Raw genomic sequence first — 24,887 nt, 5'->3', positions numbered from 1 at the left:
GATTGGGGTGGATGGATGTGGGTGGGGTGGGACTGGGGTGGGTGGGAATGGGAGATGAGTTGGAGAATGGATAGGATGGGATGGCGAATGGGAATATTATGGATGAGTTGGAGAATGGATAGGATGGGATGGGATGGGATATTATGGGATGGGTTGGAGAATGGATGGGATGGGGTGGGATGGGATGGCTGCTAAAATATACAAAAATATTAATGATTCCACAAGTATAAGGTGTATTTTGGAGTATCACAGCCTGTGACTGTGTTAACAGCACACAATCGTGGCATAAGCTGTTGACAGGTAAGGAGCAATGTGTAACCGTATGGAATTTTAGCTGTAATCATCCTGGCTGTAAATTGGCCTGTCTCTGGAATGATACTCATGTAATTAGTTACCTCAGTAGCTGAGGTAGCTTAGATGAGTATCTGAAAGAGGTGATCATTTCTTTTATGCTGTTGTCTATATTTTAGGAGGTGGCAGGGGGAAAAATAACCAGAGATGGCTACAGTGTGAAAAGGGAGCGAAGAGGAGGAAAAATAGGTTTGGCTGTATGTGTACTTCTGTATTGAAGTGAATACAAATGGCAGTGTATCTTGGCTAACCAGATGGCAATTTATACATGGATTGTGGAAGATGGAGGTATTTTTAACAGATCCTTCCATAGAAATGGGTAAGTGGACATGGTGTGTGATACAACAAAGAAAGGTTGGTACAGCTGGAGTTGTCAGTTTGGTCACAAGAACTGAAGGATGGAGCCTCATAAGCCAGACCTAGATTCTAACATAAGGTGTGTTTAGGCATCTATCTTCCATTCAGATGAGTAAGAGAATTCAGAACTAAGTTTAGAAATAATTAGGACAAAAAGAGAGAGAACTGCCTATCTAGGACAGTGGGGAGCACTGAACGTAGCCTGAGATACAGAGTTCCGCTAGGAAAAAGCTCTTGGCTGTTTGTTTTGCTGCACAGGCTGCTCTGTCTGGGGTAGTGATATGGTGAAGCTGCAGAACCACTGGATGGTTGAGGTCTGAAGGGACTTGGGATCATTTAGTCCAGCCCTCTGCACAAAGAAGGTCCCCAGAGCACAGTAGCCAGGAGCTTGTCCAGATGCTTTTGTTTATCTCCAGTTTTTCCTCGTGTTCAGACAGAACTCCTTGTGTTTCAGTTTGTGCCCATTGCCTCTTATCCTTGCGCTGAACCACAACCCTCTGTATATCCTCACAGATACCCCGATAGGAGGGGATGGGATCATTGAGTTCTCTCTGGCATGAGATCAGAGACCTTCTTGGTTCACTTTACAGTAGTCTCAGTGGAGACATGAAGGAGCAGCCCGAAGAACAGCCTGATGCACTGCTCTGTGGGCAACAAAACTAGATAATATGTTTTGGATAGCACGAGTTGTTGCATTTGGTGCACGCTTCAGACCTGTAGATGTTTTAGGGTGTCAGATTTTACCATTCCCCATGTAGAGGTCTATCTTTACTAGTTGGGTTTACCTAAAATTTCCAGAACTCTCCATAGCAGTGTTCCTTTAAGAGTTCCTCCTGTTTTAATACTTCTTTCTCTCTCCACAAAATATGGAGTACATTCAGGCTATCAGAACTGAACACTACTTACCTCATTGGGACTGAGGCCTGAATAGGGCTGAACCGAGATCCTGCTGCACAGTTCTTGCTAGTGCAAATCGAATCACAGGACAACATACATCATCACTAGGCTGAGAACACAGGGGAAGAAGGTCCATTATTAGATGTGAAACGGGGGCCACATTTGCATTCATTGTCTATAGTGGACTCTGTTTCAAGCCAAAGGAATGAACCTCCCTCTCCTTGTGTGTGTTACAAACAAGCAGGAGATTCTACTGCTTTCTGTTGAGTTCGGTAATGTATCATTTTACCTACACTCGGCAGTATGCTGTGCTTTTCCTGCCTAACATCTGCTGCAGTTTTCATAGCTTGAATTGCTCTTTAACCAGTTGTGAAAGGCACGTTTCAGAAGTGTCTTTAAGGATGTGAGTTATTATTCACCCTTTTCTTCGTCCTCTGTGTTTCTTATTTGACTTCTTAAAGAAAGAAGAAAAAAGAAGTTCAAAGTTTTGATTCATGTTTATGTTAAAAATAGCAGGATTAGTAAGGCTAACTCATGGCAGTAGGATTTTAGTGCCGTTTCAGAAAGTAATTTCTTTTTGTGTAACAATAAACTGGCATTTAATCTCCTTCAGTTCTTAGAAGCTGAGCTATAAATCAGTCTTCACTTAAGACAGCAGTGGCTCTGGCAGGTTGCTTCTAACTGGCACTTCTTAGTGCTGTGCTATTGGTGTGCGTTCTTTCCACATCCACCTGAAAACTCTGGCATTTACTGTTCCGAAGCTTTTGCATCGTTTGTATTTCATACATTGTTTTTCTATTACTCAATGTATGCCAAAGATTTTCTGAATACACTTTTAAACCACGTTTTGTTTGGTTTTTAATAAAATAACCTTAATAATAACATCTGAGGTCCAGCATTTCAATTTTCACGCTTGTTTCATGTAAATGTGCTTAGTTGTTTTTTCCTCCATTAAGCCTCACAGCTTTGCCTTGGACTCTCCATTGCACAGGGCGGCATTTACTCAGCTCATGACATCAGATGTGACAAACCCCTACTCTTATAAAGGCTACCTGGGAAATAAAGTTGTTACGAAGACGTTTTGAACGAAAGAGTTTGTGCAAATATAACTCAGAGCAGAAATTGGTCTAAAGCAATTCAATCATTGATGATGCATAAAGAACCAGAGGTGGGGTTGAGAGCGATGTTGTGAGTGGGTGAAAAACATATTTTAATATAAACTGCAGGAAATCTGGTATTTGCATCCCCAAGAGAATGAACCAGAACCCAAAAATGACAGTACTGAATGATTTCCAGTAAGTATCTGAGACTATTTGAGCAGTAATAAGATAACAATGCTGTCTAGTCTGTGCAGGACAAGAGTTAGTGATTCAGTCCCTTTGTGATGCAGGTGGCGTCTTGCTCCACCCAGACATAAAAGAGGACAGTTTACCTCCTGGAGGAGAGGTGGTCCTTATGAATTATAAAGTTTGGAACTTGGAACACCTAAAATCAGAGAAATGTCAGGAGAAGGTTTAAGGGCTGTGTTTTTCTGTGACTCGTTATGACTGAGCCAATACATTGTACGATCACGCCAAAACAAAACGTGTTCCAGTTTGTAACTTGACGTAACTTTTAGGGTCACAAGGATGTTAAGTTTGAAGAGTTCTTGGTGGGGATGCTGCCAAGTTGTACAATTCGATGTCGATTGCTGCGTGTCAAGGAACAGTAATGAATGAGTGAATGTATTGGCCCACTAAGCTGTGCAGAGCAGCAAAACTCGCTCCCTCTTTTGCTCTGCTGAAAATAATTAAGAGAAACAAGGTTTGAAGTTTCACAGAAACAACTGGACTTTCTTGCAGAAGAACATACAAACTGTGACTTCCCTCATTAATCATCTTCTCTAAACGAGATGTGGCATTTCTTGCTCGCCATTTTGTCCAGTTGCTACTAAATGATTAGTTTACACAGATGGATGGGTTTACTGCCCTAGCTAGAAAATAAAGTAACAGTGAACTCTGTTCTGAAGAACTCTGCAGTAATGAAAGGCTATTACAAGTAACCTCATGCAGGAGAAAAAAAAATTGACAATAAGGAATAAGTTAACATAGAAAACTTGGCCCTCCATCTGGAGTATCATTTCCTTTGGGTTGGCAGTTTTCCCCTTCTTGCGTTATGAGAGATAAAATATTTGTCTGACTGCTGCAGAAGTTGCACTGGTTTCTTCTGTCAACTGTGGGAACTCGTCCCATATTTAATTGAGTTATTGGATTAGTTTGGAGTTTCAAAAATGAGCAAAAGCTCGTTAAAGGAATAGGGGCATGGCCTTCAACTCTGCGTCTGATAGGGGGGATATATTTTAGGTAGAGTAAGAAAGTAACATCCAGTCTGGAGTAATATCCCTGACTGTCTTGTACTGCTGGAGAATTCAGAAGAAACCAACAGTGTGTAAGAGCCTTTCTTGCTGTGCTTTCATTAAGTCCGAGGCAGCTCAATAAAGAAGCTACAGCATGATTTATTTTAATCAATCAATACGGAGAATTCATTAAAATAAACTTGGCAAAATCTCACTTACATACTTCTTACATTCCAAATCCACAAAATGTTAAGATACCATCTCATTTCACTATAATCACCAGAACAAACCCCCTTTACCACATTTCTTTCATTTTCTTTGCACTGTGCTGTTCCTGCACTTCTATCTACACCAACTTTCCAGCTCAGCGTCGTTTGTGTCTGTTTTCCCTGTGATGTCACCAGGATTAGTCAGGTTGCTTCTACCATCCCATTCAGTTCAGTAAGAGCACTTGGCAGACTGATGAGGGTTGGAGTAAGGAGAACAATTCAGCCATTGCTGTCACCTGAAGGCGACTTTCAGAAATGCACATGTGATTATTCTTGCATTTATAATCTACAGAAACATGGATCTTGATCAATTTGTTTTATGTACACTGAAAGTTTTACCAACTGTGCCCTGTTAATTCTATTTGGTGTTTCTTATTGCTACACTACAATGTGTATATTGGAGCACAAACACCATCCTCTTTTTAAATAACAACTCTGTTTAAAGAGAGGAGCACTGCAGGGCTTTTAAATGATTTAGATAAGGGTGTAGGAACAAAGAATGCTCCCAGCTCTGTTCCTATAACTTACCATCACTACGCTTTGTGACAAAACAAATGCCAATCACATGCCAAATATTTTCATCTACAGCAACTGCTGTTTCAGAGCTGACATGGCTCTAACCTGTTCTTGGTACTGACCAAAAAACCAAGCAAGATGAAGATTTCTCTTTTATGGTTCATTTCAGGTTAGATTGTTTGTTTGATGAAGATGAGGGATTGGGGGGCAGCTCACGAAGAAAGAGGATAAAGCTGATTGCCATTACTGGCCAGCTGTTAGGCAGGTGTCCAGTAAAAACTACTTCTGAGGGTGCAAAAAGACAACAGGCAGGAAATGTCTTATAATTGTGCTGACTGGAAAAGTTCAAGCAGCCTTCAGGTCTCCAGGGAGCTCCAGTTGTAAGTGCATGCTGCCCTGCTTTTGATGCACAGAACGGAGAGTGTAGTAACATCACACCTTCTGGGTTCCTATCTGCTCTGGCTTTATCTGATACACAAAGGAGCATTAAAGGGAGCATAAAACAGGAGGGGGAATGGCTGTATATGAGGGTGGATAGGTGATAAGACAAGGGGGAATGGTTTTAACCTGAGACAGGGGAGGTTTAGGTTGGATATTAGGAGGAAGTTTTTCACACAGAGGGTGGTAATGCACTGAAACACGTTGCCCAAGGAGGCTGTGGATGCTCCATCCCTGCAGGCATTCAAGGCCAAGCTGGATGTGGCTTTGGGCAGCCTGGTCTGCTGGTTGGTGACCCTGCACACAGCAGGGGGGTTGGAACTAGATGATCTTTGAGGTCCTTTTCAACCCAGGCCATTCTATAATTCTATGATTAGAAGGACAAGTAGGCAATGCACAGCAACACCTTGGTGTCAAGAAAGCAATCTGTATGTTGGCATAGACAGGGAAATCTTGTGGACTTTGAATCTCAGTTTCAGTCAGACCTACTGTACCTTTCATAATGAGCTGCTGACAGCTAATTTAAACTGTAGCTCGCTGTTTACCTCAAGCTGGTTACTTTAGTAAACACTGTGTTCTTTTTTTACCAAGGTATTGATTGGCATCTCCCATATTTTCCTGAATATACTTCGTAGGGAGTAGAGAGGAATTAATATTCTTTTATCAGGTAACTATATTTGCAATTGTTCCAGCTGATAGTGGCAACATGTAGGAAAGCTGAACTTGGAAGAGGAACAGTGAACAGATTTAAACAGCATGAAGCCAAGGAAACTGCATAGAGCCTATGAGTGCATATAGTGCAAAACTGGTAGGAATATGTTGCATCTCAAGAGATCTCACAGAGTCCAGGGAATAGGGAAAATCTACAAGGAAGACAGTTTTTTATTTTATTTATTTGTATTTTAAAATCTTTTCTTTCTTTTTCTGCAGGGTTCTAGTGATGATCCTTGAAAGGTGAGGCTGTGCCTATGTTCCCCTTTGGAAATACAAGGCAGTTTGTCCAGTGGCTGGCACAGCAGAAGCTGGGGAGGTAAGGAAGATATTAGACCTTTACCTATCCTTTTTTTTAAAGAGCCATTGGGGTCCTGTTGATTTACCTGTTGGTTTTCCAGTGCAGGGAAACATAAATGAGGAAAAGGAGCAGTGATCCGTACTGCTTAAACAGTAAACAGTGAGTAACAGTGAATAGAATGTAAGATACTGAATGATGCTGGTAAGTCAGGGAAGAACTAGAACGGCTCTGAGTTCAGATGGCCTAACAGAGGCCAGAACTGAAAGTTCCATTGTATCAGTATGCCACGGCTCGGACCTCTGACGATATATTGTTGACAAAACAGCCCTGTCAGGGTAACAGTTCACTCACAAAGAATCCCAGAATTGAAGCCAAAACTGAGAAGACCACCTCTCAGTAAAAAGGAATATTTCAAACCTATTCTAACAAGTCCAGACTGTAAAATGTGCAAATTGGATTTGCAATAATGAGACCCATCAGTGGGCACATTTTCTTGACATTCTCTGTCAGAGAATCATTTGGAAACAGGGACTCGAGTTTCCAAAAGTTACTTTAATTTGCTTAGAGAAAAAAGCATTTTCATTTTGTTCAGTCAGTTCTAATCATTTGCTAAATTCATAATATGTGAAATGACCAAATCTAGCTGTAAGTGTCCAGAAGGACCATTCATCTTTTAGTAACATTATGTTGTTTTCCACGAATCATGTAGACTCGCACAAGACTTCTTTTTCATAACAAATAGAACACAAGCCTTCATTGACATGTCTGCTTCTTGTCTCTTCAATAAACATTATTCTGGACATTTGCTAGTAATCTCCATTCAGAATATTTGCTTTAAAAAACACTAGCTGCTGGGATGTGTCATTGGAAACTTCCATTGTCTTGTATGAGTTCTTTATCTTAGTAAAGTTCCCCAGTTCTTCCCTAACAGATGAGTCTGGATATTGATACATCCAATCTTGGCAAGCAGTAGCAAGCATGACAACTTAGATTAAGAACAGTTGGGAATGGAAAACACTATTCCACAACTCTTTTATACTGTGAAGCCTGGGAGGCTTTTAAACAATGATCCTCTATCCTACTGTACATTCCCTATTGGGCACAAGACATTGAACTGCATGGACTTTGGGAGGTCTCAGTACTGCCATACTTCAGTAACTCCCATATGAATTGCATACAGCATTTATTAGGGATGCAGTCTTCAAACCATCCCATAAAAACTAGAGAAGATTCCCAAGGCATTTGAGTGTTCAGCTGACTTTCCTTTGTGAAACCTTGCTCATAAGTGGCTTCTCTTTAAAAGATCGATTCTATGTATTTCCCAACAAATAGGTATCTTTAAAAGGAGGAAATCCCTTGCCATATATTTATACAAGCATATCTCACTATACATCTAATTGGTATCATTGATGAAAAAGATATTTCCACTTCTCTTACAAAGTTCCAATGGCTGTTATGCACAAACACTTCAGTGGGTGGTTTTAGCATCCCTCTCCTATAGCAGCCTGATGTTACATGTCTCTGACACCGCATTGCAGTTGAAGGGTTGGTACATCTGTCTGCAGGGCAGACACCATCCTTAGGTGGAAATGGGAACGTAGGTGGGTAGGGTCACAGTAAAAGAAACCGTAGAGTTTCTTCTGTCCAAATCTACTGTTTATCTCTTTTTCTTTTACACTGTGAGGATTAAGGCATTTTCCAGGAACATACCATGCTTAATATTGAATATAATCCCTGGATAGTAGGAGCCTTAGGCCTATTCAGAGATTCACCAGCGGATGGCTGATGTACACGGCAGGATTTTAACACCAAGACTTTAACAATATCTCACGTTTCCAAGGAGAAGATGGTAGAGTGCAGAGAATGCAAAGAGGTGCTGAAGTTGTTTTATTTATCTCCATACGCTTGTCTGTCCGAAGGCAGCATTTACCACCAATTCCAAGTAACTTCCACCATTTCAAATTATGGGCAGGGAACAGAAAAAAGAGCAGAGAAAGAGAGCAAAAGAAATTACCAATCAAAACTATCGTTATTGGGTTTTCATCCTTTTATTGATGGGAGTTCAGAGTTGTGACTGGGCAGCTGAGACTCCTAAGAGCTGCATACGGACACCCAAAAGCAACGACCCTTCTTCCCCCAAGCCATCTCCAGACTGCAGGCTCTTCTGATACATCCCTTATTACAGTAATCCATATTGCTGCCATCTCTGCTGGATGGTCTTGGAAGGAGTTCTCAGCTAACTACAGGTATTAGAAAATAAGAGAATTGCATTAGCACTTGTATCTCAAAACAGTCCCTGTGCCATGGTCTACACAGCCTATTTCTAGGGGAAAAAGAATAAGTATTTCCAATGATAAAATACAAAACAGAGCATGTTAAGAGAGCTGGCAGCCCTCTGTGTTTCCTGTATAGCTCCTGCTGATTTGTACTTTGACACTAGGGAGAATCCATACTTGCCTCTAACGTTCAAGACTTTATGATGTAATTGCTGATGGGTGAAATACGTATTATTTCCTATACAAAGTCTGACTCTTTCAGCACCAGTATCAGTAAGTACCAGCGATCCATTGCTGGGATACTTACGCTAGTTGCTCTTTTTACACAGTTTAACTTACACTTTACCACTTAACAGAAGGTGAGCAGTACAAATCAGGGGAGCTGGAGTCCCAGACCTGAAGAACTCAGACTAAGAAGTGACTTCCAATAGCAAATGAGAAGCAGAGTATGAAAGGATGCATTATTCAGTAATAAATGCTACACACGACGCACAAGTTGCAATGCATCTCAGTTGCTCTTGTAATTTGGTACATTTACCTAATATGGTAAATATGCCATATGGGATACTAATAAAGAAAAGCGTTAGAACAAAGACACGATGATTTCTAGGTTTTTATTTCTAATTTTGTATGCAACTGTCAGCTGTATTTCAGCTGTCCTAAAATACAGGCAGTAGAAGAACACAGGCTGCTCTGCTCCTTTGTGCTGACTACCACTGCCATGCAATAACTCAATCCATCTCTCATGTTCCTCCTACCAACACTGTCTCCCAGCTCCAGGCCTTGCTCCTATTTGGATGCTGGGCAAGGAAGATGTGCAGCCACTGCACCTCCAGGTTGCTGTAGCTTAAGCCCAGCACCCCCCAACCCCGATAAATCGCTTGAACAGCTGAGTAGATTAATTCTTGCACTGTTTCAGGAACGCAGAGGGACTTTCTATTCTAGATAGTTCTTTGGTATGTTGCTTATAGAATTTCAGCATAGCTAAAACTAGCAATGTACTTGACTGTGGCAGCAAAAACGCAATAGAGATGACCCTGCTTGAAGCAGCTTTCTTGCCTTTTAAGCAAAGGGCAACTACTCCACGTTATCATAACCTGGAAAAGGCTGGATTTAAAGATGCTCACTATTTGTTGAGGCCTATCCATTAAGGTAAGTAGCTCTCAGTTTTTGCCATCCCCACTGTGAGCTCTTGGCAAACATCTCCCATAGATGCACTCACATATCCGTGGGCAGGGCAGGACACAGCACTGCACTCCAGTATTGTTCCTATCACTCACGGGGCAAGCCAGTTCTTTTTGATTTTCACATAAAGACAGAATGAGCCGGGTTGGAAGGGACCTCAAGGATCATGTAGTTCCAACCCCCCTGCCTGGCAGTGCCACCAGACATACACCTCTACTAGATCAGGTTGCCCAGGGCCCTGATTTTATTTTATGCCATAGCACTGCAAATTAAAGCATTGCCACAGATGTGTACTGCAGGACGCTCTGACACCCATCTTTGGGCAGCCCTAAGTACAGAATCCTCTCATCCCTGACCTATTTAAAGCAGCCCAGTCCCTGAGCTGCAGGTCCCCACTGCAGCACTATGGCAGCCATAGGTTGGTCAGTGCTGGGCACTGGCAGGTGCAAAGCTGCCCTCACTGTCACACAGCTCCAGCCTTTGCGCAGGGGAATAGACAGAATTGTTTCAGTGTTATGAAATAAGAGGTACTATTTTAAACTCGACACCCCTTAACACACGCTATGCTTTATCTTCCAGTTATCACAGAATGACCCGGGTTGGAAGGGACCTCAAGGATCATGTAGTTCCAACCCCCCTGCCTGGCAGGGCCACCAAACATACACCTTTACTACATCAGGTTGCCCAGGGCCCTGTCAACACCGCTCGTTACCTTTACAAAGAGCAGCCAGCGAAAGGCAGCGGGTTGGAGCTGAGCTTTATTTACTTCCTTCCCGGTTGCACAACGGGTCAAAGTGCATTACATTACATTACATTACACCGCAGTACAGCCCTGGGCCCGGCCGTTCCCCGAAGGGTTAAGCGGAGGCGGGGGTGTAACGCGGGGCTGACACACACACCCGGGGATGGTCCCCGGAGCTGCAGCTCCCCCTCCTCGCGGTGCCGGCTGGGCGCTGGGAGTGGACTGTTTAAAATTACCATCTCCCTCTCTTTTTTTTTTTCCCTCTCCTCCTCTTTCTCCCCTTCCCATCGCTCACATCGCACCGCCCTCCTCGGGCCGAGCTTCCCGGGGCTCCCCTCAGCCTTACAGCCGTGCTGAGTCAGCCGGATGAAGCTCTCCCGGCCCTGCAGGCTCCTCGGCGGGCACAGCTCCGTGCTTCAGCGCGGACAGGCCGCTCCTCCTCGGCCTGGGCCGCCCTCTGCCCCCCTCGGCCGGCGGTGGATCAGTTACACGCAGCTGGCACAGGTGTGGGCCGCCGCTGAGGGAGACCCGGACGCAAGGAGAACACGCAGCCATTTTGGGCTGACACAGACAAAGAGCCGCTGTCTCCCCGCTGTCCTTCAGGCCACTCGGCTGCAGCCCCATCCGCTCCCACAAACCGCCTGCTCCGCCCGCTGTCCCCGCACCACCCCAGCTCCCCTCATCCACTCCCAACCGCCACCAAAGCGCCTCCACCACCCGACTCCCAACTGAGCCCTCACAGCCATTTGCGCTGCCTTTTATAGTGGGCAGCCGACCAATGAGAGGCCGGCGGAATCCCTCTCCGACCGGTGATGTGAGGCCGGGCCGGCGCGCATGCGCATTCAGGGGGGTAGGCCGAGCGTGTGTGTGTGTGTGAGTGTGTATGTGTGGGGTGGGGGGAGGGAGGGAGGAGTGGAAGGGGAGGGGGGGGAGGAGGGAGCAGCTCACAGGAACCCTCCAAAAAAAAGATGGCGGCGGGCTCGGATCTGCTGGATGAGGTTTTCCTGAACACGGAGGTGGATGAGAAGGTGGTGAGCGATCTGGTGGGTTCTTTAGAGTCTCAGCTGGCGGCCTCCGGTCACCACCACCAACACCATAAAGCGCAGGAGCCCCTACGGGCCGCTGGGGGGCTGTTGGGGAACCATGTTGTGAGCGGCGGCAGCGGCAGCAGCAGCCCCAGCCCTGGAGGAGTTGTAGTAGGAGGCAGCGCGAATGCCCAAACCGAGAGCGGCGGCGGCGGCGGCAAGATGGGACTGAGCGCCCCGGAGCTCACAAAAGCAGGTAAAGGAAAGGAGCCGTGCTGTGGGCAGGGCTGGGGGGCTCGGGGCCTCCCCTCCCCCTCCTCTCTCCCCCTCGGCTCTGTCCCTTCTCCCCCCTTGGCGTTGTGACACCCCCCGGGGTTCCGAGGTGTGTATCGACCCGCCGGGGCCTCCCCTGGCCGTGTCCCCCCGCTGCCCGTCCCCTCGCGCTGCTCCTCGCTCCCTCCCCTTTATTTTCCCTCCCGCTCACCGGAGGATGTTCAGTCTCGTGTGTGGGGGGTCGGTTCGGTTCCCCCAGCCCGGCCGTGTCACTCTGCCGTTCCCTCTTCTTTATTTTTTTTTCCTTTATCTATTTTTTTTCCCCCCTCTCAGCTCCGTCTGTCCGCGGGTTCAGGACGCAGAGCCCACCCCTGAGGTGACGGCGGTACCGCGCGGCCCGGGGCTGACCCCCCCCAACCCCCCATCGCCCCCTCAACCTTCTCCTCATTACCGGGGTGGGGGCTGCGAGGGGAATCCCTCTCCATATTGCCCCCCTCCCCCTTTCCCCGAAGCGCTGGGGGTGTTATTAATCATGACACCTATTTCCTGCAGAGGAGGAAGCCGGGGGGGATTTGAAGGGGAGGAAGTCCCTCGGAACGCTGCCCCCCACCCGCTGTTCCTTTCCAGCCGCCCACTCCTCATATCGGGGGGTTCTTAGGGGGCGATCCGCTCCTCCCGTTCCCCCGCTGCCCTCAAGGGGGTGTTGTGACAGCGCGGGGAAGGGGGGGGGGTCGGGGCTCAGGGATCCCTCCTGGGGTTATGCCCCCTCCGTGTGCTGTGATGTGTAGGGCTGGTGGCAGCGCTGGGACTGAGGGCTCACCCGTTGGGAATGGAGGTAAGCTGGTTTGCAGGGGAATAGTAACAACCACAACGATTAAGAAGTCTCCCAAGAATCTCACTGCGGTTCCTCCCGTCACCCCGTTTTTATACTTTGTTTTGCTTTTTCTCTTCTCGCTAAGGCCTCAGAAGATACAGCAGCCCTTCTGGCACAGTTAATGAAGCTCTTCCAGGAGGACCTCCTTCACCTTTACAACCTACATCTCAATATTTGCCTGTCACTACTGCCTTCCCGTTTCCATCTCCTTAGGGCCAGGACCCAGGCTGCCTGTGATGTTACTGGTGATAACACCAGGCCTCATCTGAGGGCAGGGGGGGGCCACAAGGATTATTCAGGACAAGAAGCTACATCATCTTGTGCCTTCTTAAAATCAGCTTTGCTTTTTTATTTATTTATTTATTCAATAACTGTCTTTAGCTGTGGGAACTTCAGATGCAGCAGAACAAATTCTGTAATAAGCTGGCATGCTTTTCTTGTAGACCTCTCCAGGTCTTGCAGTACTTCTTACCTTGTCAGGCTGATGATTTTTCCTTCCCTTCAAGTTTCTTATTTTGCTGTCGTTGAGCCTCCTGCTCTAACTCTGCAGGAGATGAAAGGATTAGTGGATAACATGTGCTGGACGTAGGGAATGCGTCTTGTTAATGTGTCTTCTATTGCCATTTTCCCCTCTTGCAGTTGCAGCCCTGCTGATAAGCGTGTTTTCAGGCTCTAGAATGAAGAAGAGGTCTAAGATGATCTTCTTTCTTCTCTGTTCATTTCATGTCTTTTTTTCCCTATTTTCTTTTACTGTAGTGATGAGAGTGAGGATGTTATAATTTGTATTGAACCTGTCGGTGTTTGGTGGGAAACTGGAAGCTGCGGGATAATGTCTTTAAATCCATCTTCAGTTTGTACGCTGTCCCATTTTCTTGGCTCCATGGAGAAGGCTTGGTGATGAGGGAGAATGTTCCGTCTTTGGCGGTTCTCCTCCCGCTCATTCTCTCTGTTTAACCTTGTTGTTGTTTTGCAGGAGCAGGAGGAGTGCAAGGAGGTGTTATTAATCATAACACCAGGTCCCAGACTTCAGCTCTGGATGGAGCCACCACGACGAGCACCAGCACCACCACTGCAGCGGCAGGAGGATCCGAAGTCACTGCTGCTCCAGGGACCCTCAGTCAGGGCAAATCGGTGGTTATCAGCACCATGGCGACCGCCTTGTCCACCAGGAATGGCAAGATTGGGACCACGACAGTGCAAACTTTGAATGGTAGTAATGTGGTGATGAACTCTCACCACACAGGAAGTGCTGCTTTCTCTGGGACTCCTGTGACTGCCAACCCCGCTTCTGCACCTGCTGTTGCCCCTCTTGTTAACAATGGACCTGGATCTGTGGGAAAAGGAAATACTGTTAACGCCGTTTTGCCATCAGCTTCCAACACTGTCATCCAGACTTCTTTCCTTAATACTGCTGTGTCCTCTGCATCTTCCTCCTCGCCCACGGTTATCTCTTCACAGCCTCCACCGAGCGTTGGAAGTGGGGGCCCTACAGTCACGCTCGTGAGGCCCCCGATTCACACAGCAGGACCCACAGTAGCCGCAGCTGGCGCGGCCACTCAGAATGGGAGCAATACTGTGATCAATTCAACCATCAGTGTGGGGAGTTTTCCTGCTGTTGCTACAGCCACTGTGGGATCTGGAGTTTCCCTCCAAACAACACTTGTGAATAGTCAGTCTGGTTCCAGTGTGCCAGCAGCTCCTACCACACAGGTCATCAAATCTGAGTCTCCTAAAACTATAGTACAGGCAGTATCCCAACAGCAGACGCTGGCTACTGCTGGCCAGCCCAGTACTACAGGGGGTAACATGATTATTGGGCAAACTATGCAAGCTGGGCTCACCAATGTTGCCCCCAATCCTGGTGGGATACCTCCTGCAGCGCCTGGCACCCCTACGGGAATGGCTAAGGGCACTGCCAACACGGTGGCACAAACTCTACCGAGGACTCCAACAGCAACTACGAGTGGAATCAGAGCAACTTTGACTCCTACAGTTTTAGCACCTCGTTTGCCTCAGCCACCCCAGAATCCCACTAACATTCAGAATTTTCAGTTACCGCCAGGTAAGCAGAAGCTCCAAGGGCTTCTTGTTTTGGGAATGTGATTGTTGCAGGGAGGAAGATCTCTTGCTGTTTAATTGTGAATTATGGAAAAAGGCACCAATGGGAACTGTCTGGTGTGGTGTAGTAGTATAGTAGCATTCCACTACTTAGCGTGTTTTTTCAGGTGACCAAAAAAGTCTTGTGAGCAGTAATCATTTGGAAATAACTCTTATCTAGTGTCATCTTTACAATGTTGAGTGCAGATGAAGCTGCAAACTGCCAAATATGACAGTGAAACATTATCAAATGGAAGTGTTCCTATTTCATTTTCACAGAAGGCGTTTTAAGGCAGTTCTGTTGGTAGTTTGTATAACCTTCGCATGCTGTTCTGTTCCCTCTCTGTCCCTGCATGCCCCCGGTACCATAGAGCTCTCTTGAATAGAGAAACTGCAGATACAACACAAGAAAACTACCTTCTTTTCCTTTAAACACCTTCAAAGTGTGACTTAAAAACTCACACATTTGAAGCTTATGATGATCTTTTCAGTCCCTGTAGCTCTGATACAAAAGCCAGTCTTCCTCTGTCCTTACCTCACCCTGTTGTGTCTAGGGTTGCAGCTTCTGTAGTAGCTAGTATCGTGCTTAGTGCAGAGCATCTCTGCAGAGCAGCATAGTCCTGACCTCAGTTGTTGAGTAAAAAGCAGGTTGAGAGGCATGTCTGGCTTGAGAACTGTTCTGTTCTTCTTTAGATATTCTAGATTTGTACATTTAAAATTACATGTTTACTCTTATATCAAAGCTGGCCTGCACGTGTATCCAGCTTCGTTTTTAACTGAAAATACTCACATGAACCTACACGTAGTCTTCTATCTTTTTAGTAGCGTGTAGTAATAGGTATATTCTCAGTATTCACAGTATTCAGGGTAGCATTCAGTGAGCACCTATCTGTGTTTTATCATGAAGGCAGCAGCATTTGTGTATCATCTGTTTCATTCCATCTTTGTAAAAGTCCACCTGTTGGGACACCTAAGTGGACCTCAAAGCAGTGCACCTGCTGTGTAGGGCGGACCAGAAGCCGGGCTGCATTACTACACACTATCTGTTAGGGTAACATGCTATTTGTGATATGTGATGCTGTGTAGTTTGATGAAGTCTGCGGAGCATTCTGCACGTGGCATAAATATTCCTCATGTTTTGTGTGTGGAGGGAATTATTCCCTGTATGAGTAGTTTGAATGAGACGTGAATGATCACTAAAACTCAAACCTTGAAATCCTTGTGTTTAATTTGGGCGTTGTAGGTTGATTGGCTGGAAAAGCCTTATTTATTGCCACGGTGTATCAAAAGATTTTTCAGGCTTGCAGTCTATTGCCTTGTATACCTATGTCCTTACTAATGCTGCATTATAAATCTGATTATGGGAAAAATGCTACTGTTGAGTCCAGTGGGACCTTTTTTTCCAGGTAGCTGCTGTTTTCAAACCACCACAGCATACTGAAATGTGTTACACTTAGAAGCAGCATTGCCAGTCTTTAAGCATAATTGGGCCATAAATTGCTCCTTTGGAGGTCTCGATAGATCAAAGTAAAGCAATATAGTCTCTAAACACTTGGGCTTTTTTTATTAAGCACTTTTCTTGTCTGTCCTACACTTTTAAGAATATTTATAACTTCAGAAGAATAGCATGACTTGTAAAATAAGCATACCTACATGAGTGGGTACATAGGAATTAGATTCTTGCATGGTAACACTGACTTCATACTGGAAATGATTTTCTTCTTTATTCTAACAATTCTTGCTTTTTGTTCTAATTCCTTTGGTTAATTTTCTGTACTTTGCCCATACAGCCAACTTTGCAAACGCTTTGAAGCACATCTTGCGGAACAGAACGCTTAGCAATTGGTGGATGCTGAGCTCTTAGAAGCATCTCACAGGTGCGAGGGCTGAGCACTGCTGAAAAATCTGTGCAAGTGCTTTAATCTTTAGTAGCGTTCATATGCATTCATAGTGAAAGCAGAACAGGTGACTGTTTGTGAGATGTAATTTCAAGTTACACTGTGACAGGCCAGATTTTTAAGGGCAGCTTGGTAGTGTGAGAGTGCAGCTGTAGTGCTTGTGTGTTGTACATCTACTGCATGCACCAAATCTGCAGCTACATGTGTGTGCTTAAAGTTAGCACTGTGCTAATGGTTTTATAATACAGTGCATGAAACAGCTTGAGATTAGAGATGGAATATGTAACTTTTTATACCACTGTTTACAAATACTCACAGAATTCTTGTGGAGGTTTGACCAATGAGCAGCACGTGCTTTATTGATATTTTCATGTATTGATATACTGTTTCTGGCTCTCCAAAGTACTGTTACAGTTTCACGGAGCTGAAAAGCAGAATATAAGATGTTGTTAAGCTGGAACTTGGCTGAAGGTTTCTTGTTCTCTTAAGAAGAGCACATGGAAAATGTTTGATCAACACTCTTTAAAATACATTACTTTTAGAATAATGCTTTATATCATATTGAAGTGACTGCATAACAAACATTAGAGGTGTTTGAACTGCTAATGGGATGTAGTTGTGACCTTACTGCGTTCCGCTCTATCGTTTCCCAAAGAAACTGGGCTACTCCAAGCATCTGTGCATTGATAAGTTCCCCACTATTGTCATCTTTGAGGAAGAGGACTGTTGTGCTTCATGGTCCAGTGGGGCAGATCAGGGCCTTATTTATAGCATTTTTTGCAGAGACAGAAATGTTGACAAATAATTTGCTAGGGGACAGGGAGGGAGGAACCCAAGTCTGTTTCTCTTTATACATGCTACTTTGAAGATGCAGCATCTTTTGAAACTGTGACTGGAAATAAATCATACTGGGTTCTTTGTTTTGGAGTACTTCAAGCAGTAATACAAAATGTGTCCTGTACAGTCATCTGGTAAGAGATAGGGAAATGTATGAGTTCATTAGAACATTGTCAGTGCTTTGCTGTTACAGATGTGCTTTTCTGCTGCATTTCCTAAGATTAAACTTTTGCAATGTAGGAGTTCACAAAGTAACTCGAGGCCATCGCTGGTGCGTGGTACAGTCACCTTGTAAAATGACTAACTCGTGTGTTTTCAGAGCTCTCTTCAAAATACCATCTTCTCCTGCAATGCTGTAATAGATTTAGAACCAAAGTCCAAGAGGTTATGCTCACCTGAACAGTATTGTCAACTCAAGGGTTCAAAGATTTGGTTTCTGTTCTTGGAGGTGCTTTATGTTGTTAATTTCTTCCGTTTCATTTTCTACGCACAAGCATCTCCTGATAAATGCCTGCTTAGGACAGGGAGCAGACTGGGAAGTGCTGCATGTGTGCAGTAAGAACTAAATGTGGCTGGGAGCTCTTCTGGGCCGTTTTCTAGCTTAGGTGACAGTGAAATCTGGAAACCTTCGCTTCCTTCAGTTTCTTCTTCCCTTTATTTTCTGATAATATCAATACTTACAAAGAATTGCTTGCTTGATCCTGAAGACTATTTTTTTTCCCAAATAATCAAGGTTGTGACACTTCATTCTGTCTGAAAATAGGATGGTTGGTTTTACAGGCTTTTTTTTGAGCTCCTGACCAGCATTTGTGTTACCAGTAGTGCAGCTGTAGTAGAACAGCTATCACATTTTATCTTATGATAAAACACCTGTATTGCTTTTACAGAATTCCACCGTGTCCCCCAGCAGCTGGTGATGGGGGTGAGACTTGGCTTCCTTCATCATATTCTATTTTGAGGGACTTTTCTTGTGCTGTTTCTGTGGTGGCTGCAGGATGGGACATTTCTCAGCTGCAAAACTGACTGCCTCTTTAAGAAGTTGGGTTCTAGAACTCTTAACAGCTCCTAACAGCTGTGCAGGTGAGCCCAGCAGTTGGGCTCAGCTTAACTGCTGATCTGTCCAGGAGTGAAGGGTGCTGTTCAGTGTCGGACCTCGGAGGATGGCCTACTACTATTCACCCTTTGGAGGTGGGATACTTACCTTGGTTTCTCCAGGAATTAACTTTCCCTTTCAAACCAACGGTTTTCAGCTTGTGTCCGTTGTACAGTGCAGTCTGATGTCCCAGTCCTTGAATTTTCTGACCTTAGGATGGGAAAACTACTGATGCATATGTTTAATTTCAAATGTGTTCAGGTCCTGTCTGCTGGAGCAGTGGTACTTTCTGGACTTGGTATCACTGAAAAGTAATTTCTACTGTGGTAGTACAGTTTCCTTTGGTAATGAGTTGGACTCTAGGCTGTGGGGAAAGGCCAAGTGGGTATGAGAAGGAGAAAAGGTGATAGAACGAGAGGAATCAGACTGCTCTTAAGCTGTAAAACACTTTGTGTTACTTTTTCAGACTGAAGTTGGCATCCTGCAGGTTTCTTTGTGCTTAAAACGTGTACCCCAGAGCTGCCTAAAACAACTAGGAATAATAAAAATATAATACAAATACCTACTTCCATAATCTTAAGCAGCACTGAGAGAAACAGAAGAAATAATACAAAGTAGTGGAATGTAGTTCTTGCTATTTCTCACTGACTGGGAAGCGAGTTCAAACATATCCTGATGATAGCTTCCCTGTGTAATGCACGTGCTGCTGATGTTTTGCCTATGAACTGTGCTGGCATGGCAGTATTTTGTTAGAAAAAAGAAAAGAGGAAAAAGTGTAATGCACAGTGATAATACGAGCTTATAGGATGTTTAACTTTCGTGGCGTTTTACAGAACGTAACCCTCGCAGCGTGCTCGTGTGGTTGATAAAATAGCAGAGTGCTGCTTTAGTGCTGGAGGAAAGAGCACGTTGGAGAAGTTCTGACTTGCTGAAGGCCATGAAGGAATCGATATTGAGCCAAGATTTGAGCTTAGTCCTGTAGCTGGCGTGCAAAGTGCTCGCTCCTTCTGAAAGATAAGCATGGATCGCTTCTGCGGAGCTCTTCTGGGTGAGGGGTGGTTTTCATGTTCAAATCATGCATCAGCAAAAGGAACATTCTGCTTTATTTGAAATCTGTTACATCAGATCTGCCATATGTCACCAGACTGAAAGTTGTGTTTGTTCTCACTGCGACTTTTTAATTAAGGAATCCTGCGTGCTTAGCTTTGTACCCCAGAGAACTTAAAAACGAGGGAGCTGTGTGATCGAATTTGCTGCTGCTGTTCAAATGAGTGTCACGAAGCCAACAAACAAACACTTTGTTTTTGTACAATTGATAAAGGTATCTCTAACTGTTGAGATTTAACGGGAAATGGCAGAAGTTGTGCTTCTAAGCTATGAACACCACTAACTTTGACTACTTACTGCTTAGTTCTGTAATGAAATGTATTCTTGTTCCCAGCAATCTTTGGAAGAGCACGTTGTGGATTTGTTTTATAGGTCTGTCTACACTTTTAACTGTGGTCTTTGGGGGTCTCGGTTTGAGGACCACACGTTTGGCTGCTGCCAGGGCTTGAGCCACTCACACACGGTGCTGCAGTGTAGGTAGCAGCTGTAGGTGAAAACGTGACTGCTATGGGTGCTGGTGCACTGAAGACACAAATGAGTAGGTATCACGAACTCTCTTCAAACAAAACCTTTTAGTGCATGAAAATACTTAACTATTGTTTGTCTTCAGTGCTTTGGGAAATGGTATGTAAATAGAATCTGAAGAAATGTGCAAAGTAGTTGAGGAACGCAGTTGAAAATGCAGGTATTGGCTTAAGTGGGGTTTTAACATGGAGAAGAGGGGTCTGCAGAGAGCCTGCTCTTGTGAAAGCTGTGTGGTGGGATACAGGTGGTGTCTTCACTTTGAACCAGAGAGAGAAGCTGCTAACAAACATTTTAAACATTTCTGGGTTGTTATTTGCAGGTTTTTTTCATGAGAAGTGTCTGAAATGAACATTCATACCTGCAAATACCCACTCTTGCCAGGGGTTTGGTGGATTGAAACTGTGTGAAAGTTTGGCAACACACTTTAACTGTCTGAATCCACTCCTGGGGTGTGATGTCATGCCTTGATGGGAGCAGGAATTATTCAGCCAGCTGGGAGGGGGTGGAACCACCTCAAACTTCATTGTTGACTGTGTTATCTCTTGTGAGAAATGCCTAAAGAAATGAGATGCATGAAAGAAAAAGTTGAAAATTGTGTTTCCCACAGCTCAGCACAGAGGCAGGAAGGAGCACAGAGTGGTGTTTAGCTCACAGCTCTTTCATTTGCTCATCACTGAGTGTGGCAGAGGTTTCCTTGGTGCTGCTGGGGCTGCAAGCTCACAGTGCTGGGGATGGCCGCTCCTCTGGGCAGGTTGTGTGCAGCTGTTCCACTGAATCCTCTGGGGGTATTCCAGCTTTGTCTTTTGTGTTGTTACAAGTTGGTAATGCCTTAACTTGAATTTGCTTCTGAGCTAATTAGGATCTCGGCTGAATTCAAGAAGTTGCTGTTTGTTTATATTGATATTGGCTCCTTAAAAGCTGCGTAACCTTCTGGGTTCAGGTTGTGCTGTGCCAACCTTCTGTCAAACCTCTTCCTGCTAAGGGCAGTAGATGATGCACTAACTGTGCTGTACAGTGACATGGTTACATCCACGCTGCAGGTCGTAACTGAATTATTGTGGCAAAATGGTCCCATTCCCACCTGAAATGTTGGGAGAAGTACAAAACCTGAGTGCAGAGGCTGTAATTAAACAGGTGTAAAGGCTGTCATCACTCATGCTTCAAATTAAACGGGGCTTTTTTCATTGAGGCCAAAGACACATGAATAGATCACCCTGAAAAACACACTGCTGCCTCAAGAGGAATTGACATTTTTTCCTTCTTTTGCCTCAGCTTAATCTTGCCTTTTTACCCCAGTTCTATTCTGTAGTCGTTTCCTTCCAGAAATGCTGGTGTGTTTTCCTGAAGGTTCAGCACTCTCAAGGAACTGAAGGCCAAGTTTTTACCACAGAGCCTTCAGCCTTGGAGTCATTCTCTTCATGTGTCCTCGGAGTAGTATCAAGGTAAACTGAAATAATTCTTGAGGCCTTCTGTATACCTAGAAGGTTTTGTATAGATTCCTTTTGATGAGGACATCGTTTTTTTTTATTATTGTCTCTGTGTAATGATATAGGTTATCAATATATAATCAAGAACTAAGTGATACCTGTAAGGAGCCGATACAGCTCCTGCTGGGAGCTCTGCATAGGCAGACTTTGGCAGCTCTGCTCTTAAAGCACTGTACGAATACAGATAATCTTTGGCCCTGTAGCTGTTGTCAGGTTAGAAATAACATTTAAAAAATATGGCTTTCTGTACTTGTATTACCAGTAATGAGAAGGTTATGCTTTGAATATGAAAGGCTGACTCTCAGCAAAGTGCATAAATAGATTATAAATCCTTTTACCTTGGGACGGTGCTTTTACTCTGTATTTATACAGGAGTTAGTGCAAGATTTGACTGTTGCCTTGTTCTTTTTGGGGTATTTAGAAAAATATACAGATAAAAATTGAGTAACTTCTTGTCCGTGTAGAACTATTTCTATGTTAGAACTGCAGTTTGTGAACAAGTTAGCTTTGATTCATGCTTTTCTCCTTATAATGCATTGCTGAAATACATTTTCTTTTCCCCATAATGTGTTGTAGCCAATACCTGGACAACTAGTAAGATAGGATTAATAATCCTATAAGGTAATATTGTTCTACATGGCTAGTGGGACTGTTCCAAGATGTTTTAGTGAATCAAGCCACTTTAGTTAAAGTGGTCTAGATTATCATTATAACTCAATTAACACATGATTTCTAGAGTAGCCGAGCTGTTAAAAGCCACCCCTGTCCTTATGCATATGGAAAGAAGGATATGCTGGATGCTGTAACCACCCGGTGTAGGTTTGGCTGCAAAATATGTTCCAGGTATCAGAGAATAACCAACACTGAGCTGTGAGGTTCAGTGCCATGCTCCTGTCCTTCCTAAATGGCTTGGGGTGCAGCAAGGCCATACTGAGCTGTCCTTGTACCTTCCTTCAGCCAATTAGTTGGGTATTTCTGCAAGGGAGGGTTCCACTGAATGCATCTCCCAGGAGTTACAGCATCAGGTGCATTTAGCATAAGCAGCGGTGTGGCGAGTGGGACCAGTTGCACCTATGAGTCAGAGGTAGCAGCTCCAAGGAGCAGCAGGGAGCAATTGCACACCTGTAGTCACAGAATGTGACCAGAAGTGTTGGAGGGGTTGGTGCAAGAGACGGGACGGGGTCTGAAGCAGGAAGGCTGAGAGTGGTTCAGTTGTGCAGAAGTTTATGGGAAAGCTTGAGCAGCTGTTAGTTCATAATAAACACACATGCGGTCATGTTTGCAGTAGTATTAAGGCTGGATTGGAAAAAGAGGCAAGTGTTCACGCCATGAGCCTCAAGCTCGTGTTTCCTACCATTCTTCCTTTTTTCCAACATATCCTTTGGGTTTCTTTCCTCTCTCTATGGGGGAGGGGAGGGAAGGCACTAATTATTTATAAGCGTTAGTCATACCCAGTCATTAAGCTTAGTCATTACTCAGGACTGTGCATTTGATGGTTAGGAGAATCAAAACTAGGCTTCGCTTTGTTTAAAAGCTTAGAGTGCAAGCTTACAGGTGTGAAAATACTTCTCTTTCAGTGTTCAGCTCTAACTGAAAAGCAGTGCTACTTAATAAGCGTTTCTGTCAGCCAAGTGACGTGTAATATCGTGGCCCCATTACTGGTTTGTGTTTGAACTCACAGGCGCTGTGCATGGCGTATTCTCAAAGCGATGTGATTTCTACATTGGTGATGAGAGCCTTAAAATCACAGGGTGTTTCTGCAGGGATTGGGAGGTGAAGGATCCTGTGAGGCTGCCCTGGTAGCTGTTGGCCTCAGGCATTTGGCCAGCGTGTGCTCTGCAACTCCAATTTTAGAGGCAGCACCAGCAGGGGATCCATCCTATCACTGCAACCATCGCCCAGGGTGCAGCTAGAGTACGGCAGTCATGGTGTGCTTGGTTTGGGGCATCACTGTTTGAAGGAAGGTGATGGGGATTTGCTACTTTATTCCTCACTCTGTTTACTTGCAGACTGCTTAGTTCAAAGCTTGAACATTACCATTTCATCCCGTGTTTGAACCACCGCAGTGTGCTGATGCACCTTGCTCCAGACAACCTGTTCACCAGAAATGAAGACTAGTTGAGTTTAGAATAGCATCAAAAGAATTAACTACCTCTCTTTTTGCATCTTCCTTTCTCAAAGGCAAATCAGATTTTGGTATAGCTGCATTGTTGGTTGGTGCGTGTGTATTAAAATCAGTGGCGGAGCTACGTTGGGGTCCCTCTGAGATCAATAACTGTAGTTGTTAGTTTAGAGCCTGGTAGTGTTTTCCTTTCTTAGTTCTTTCTGCACCAGACTAAGGACTGATCTGTGTGATGATTGCATTGCAGTCTGACAGCTCTCTGCTGTTTTGGCTTTATGTGCTCGACTAGAAAGGATTGTTAACACACTTTCAAAGAATATACCTTTCCAGAGAAGTCAAAATAGTTTCGGATCACATTGTTGTTGAAGCATTTGCTAAATGTTGCTGTACAAGAAGAGATGTTTGGCAGAACATTTCTTACACATTTTTCCAGCTAAGAAGGTAAGATTTCTCCTTATGGGGATCGCTGTTGAATACAGTGGCTTTTTGGCATGTTAACGTGATGTGATTCCTTTAGCTATATTCCTGAAAGGCTTTGGAATTGATACTGTATGAATTGTTCACTTCATAAGAGTATGGTGAAGTTCTGTAGTTCGAAGCTGAGCTCTTGCATAATGGGAGCAAGGAAAAGCCTTCACTTGGAGATTGTCTTTTGTCTTCTGACTCTTACTAGGAAAAAAACCAACTTATCAGAACGTGGATTTGCTGAGTTGCCTTTACAGAACGTTTCTGTCAGGATCTGTGATGGTTTTTGAGGCAGTTCTTTCACTTCTGTAAGCGATGATCACAGATCAACTGTTCAGGAAATAGTCATCTCTGTTATGGTCTGTGCTGTGTGTGTTCAGATTGTGTGTGAGTGGAGAGCTGCAGTAGGTGAGTGGAGTGCTGTAGTAAAGTAACGCTGTTCCAAAACTTGTGGGTTATGTAGCCGGGTAAAATACAGCTTTGTTCTGCCTGAAACACAGCAGGTGCTGAGCATTTAGCAGCCGCTCTTAAGATGGACAGTGCAGTGCAGCTATGCACTTGGTACGGGATGGCAGGTTGCTCCCGTGTGCTGGACAGCTCTAACTGCCAGCAGCCGCCTGCTCTGAGACCTGTGACTCAGCAGATGTGCTGGGAAGCTGGAATTGTGCGTGCTGTTTGTCACAGGTATGTGTGCTGTTTGTCACAG

General features: G+C 44.6%; 1 protein-coding gene and 1 long non-coding RNA gene across 3 annotated transcripts in view; both read left to right on the top strand.

Annotated features, from left to right (window-relative positions):
* Positions 1-168: 168 nt before the first annotated feature.
* Positions 169-9,625, top strand: LOC107323013. Of its 2 annotated transcripts, none has more exons than XR_001559129.2 (3): positions 169-300; positions 471-670; positions 6,094-9,625. It is a non-coding gene; the product is annotated as an uncharacterized LOC107323013 (long non-coding RNA). The 2 variants fall into 2 exon arrangements; XR_004309426.1 differs by lacking the exon at positions 6,094-9,625 and adding an exon at positions 1,222-5,278.
* Positions 9,626-11,305: 1,680 nt separating this feature from the next.
* Positions 11,306-24,887, top strand: part of TAF4 (TATA-box binding protein associated factor 4) — a 33,378-nt gene continuing 19,796 nt past the window's right edge. The window contains exons 1-2 of the mRNA XM_015881668.2: positions 11,306-11,659; positions 13,524-14,612. Of these exons, the coding sequence (XP_015737154.1) occupies positions 11,347-11,659; positions 13,524-14,612 (1,402 nt within the window). The 5' untranslated portion in view covers positions 11,306-11,346. The remainder of the gene's footprint in view (positions 11,660-13,523; positions 14,613-24,887) is intronic.

This window comes from Coturnix japonica, chromosome 20 (assembly GCF_001577835.2).
Source record: "Coturnix japonica isolate 7356 chromosome 20, Coturnix japonica 2.1, whole genome shotgun sequence".
In the NCBI taxonomy this organism is placed as follows: domain Eukaryota; kingdom Metazoa; phylum Chordata; class Aves; order Galliformes; family Phasianidae; genus Coturnix; species Coturnix japonica.
Note: the sequence above shows the minus strand (reverse complement) of the source record. Positions and strands in the feature narration are given on the sequence as shown.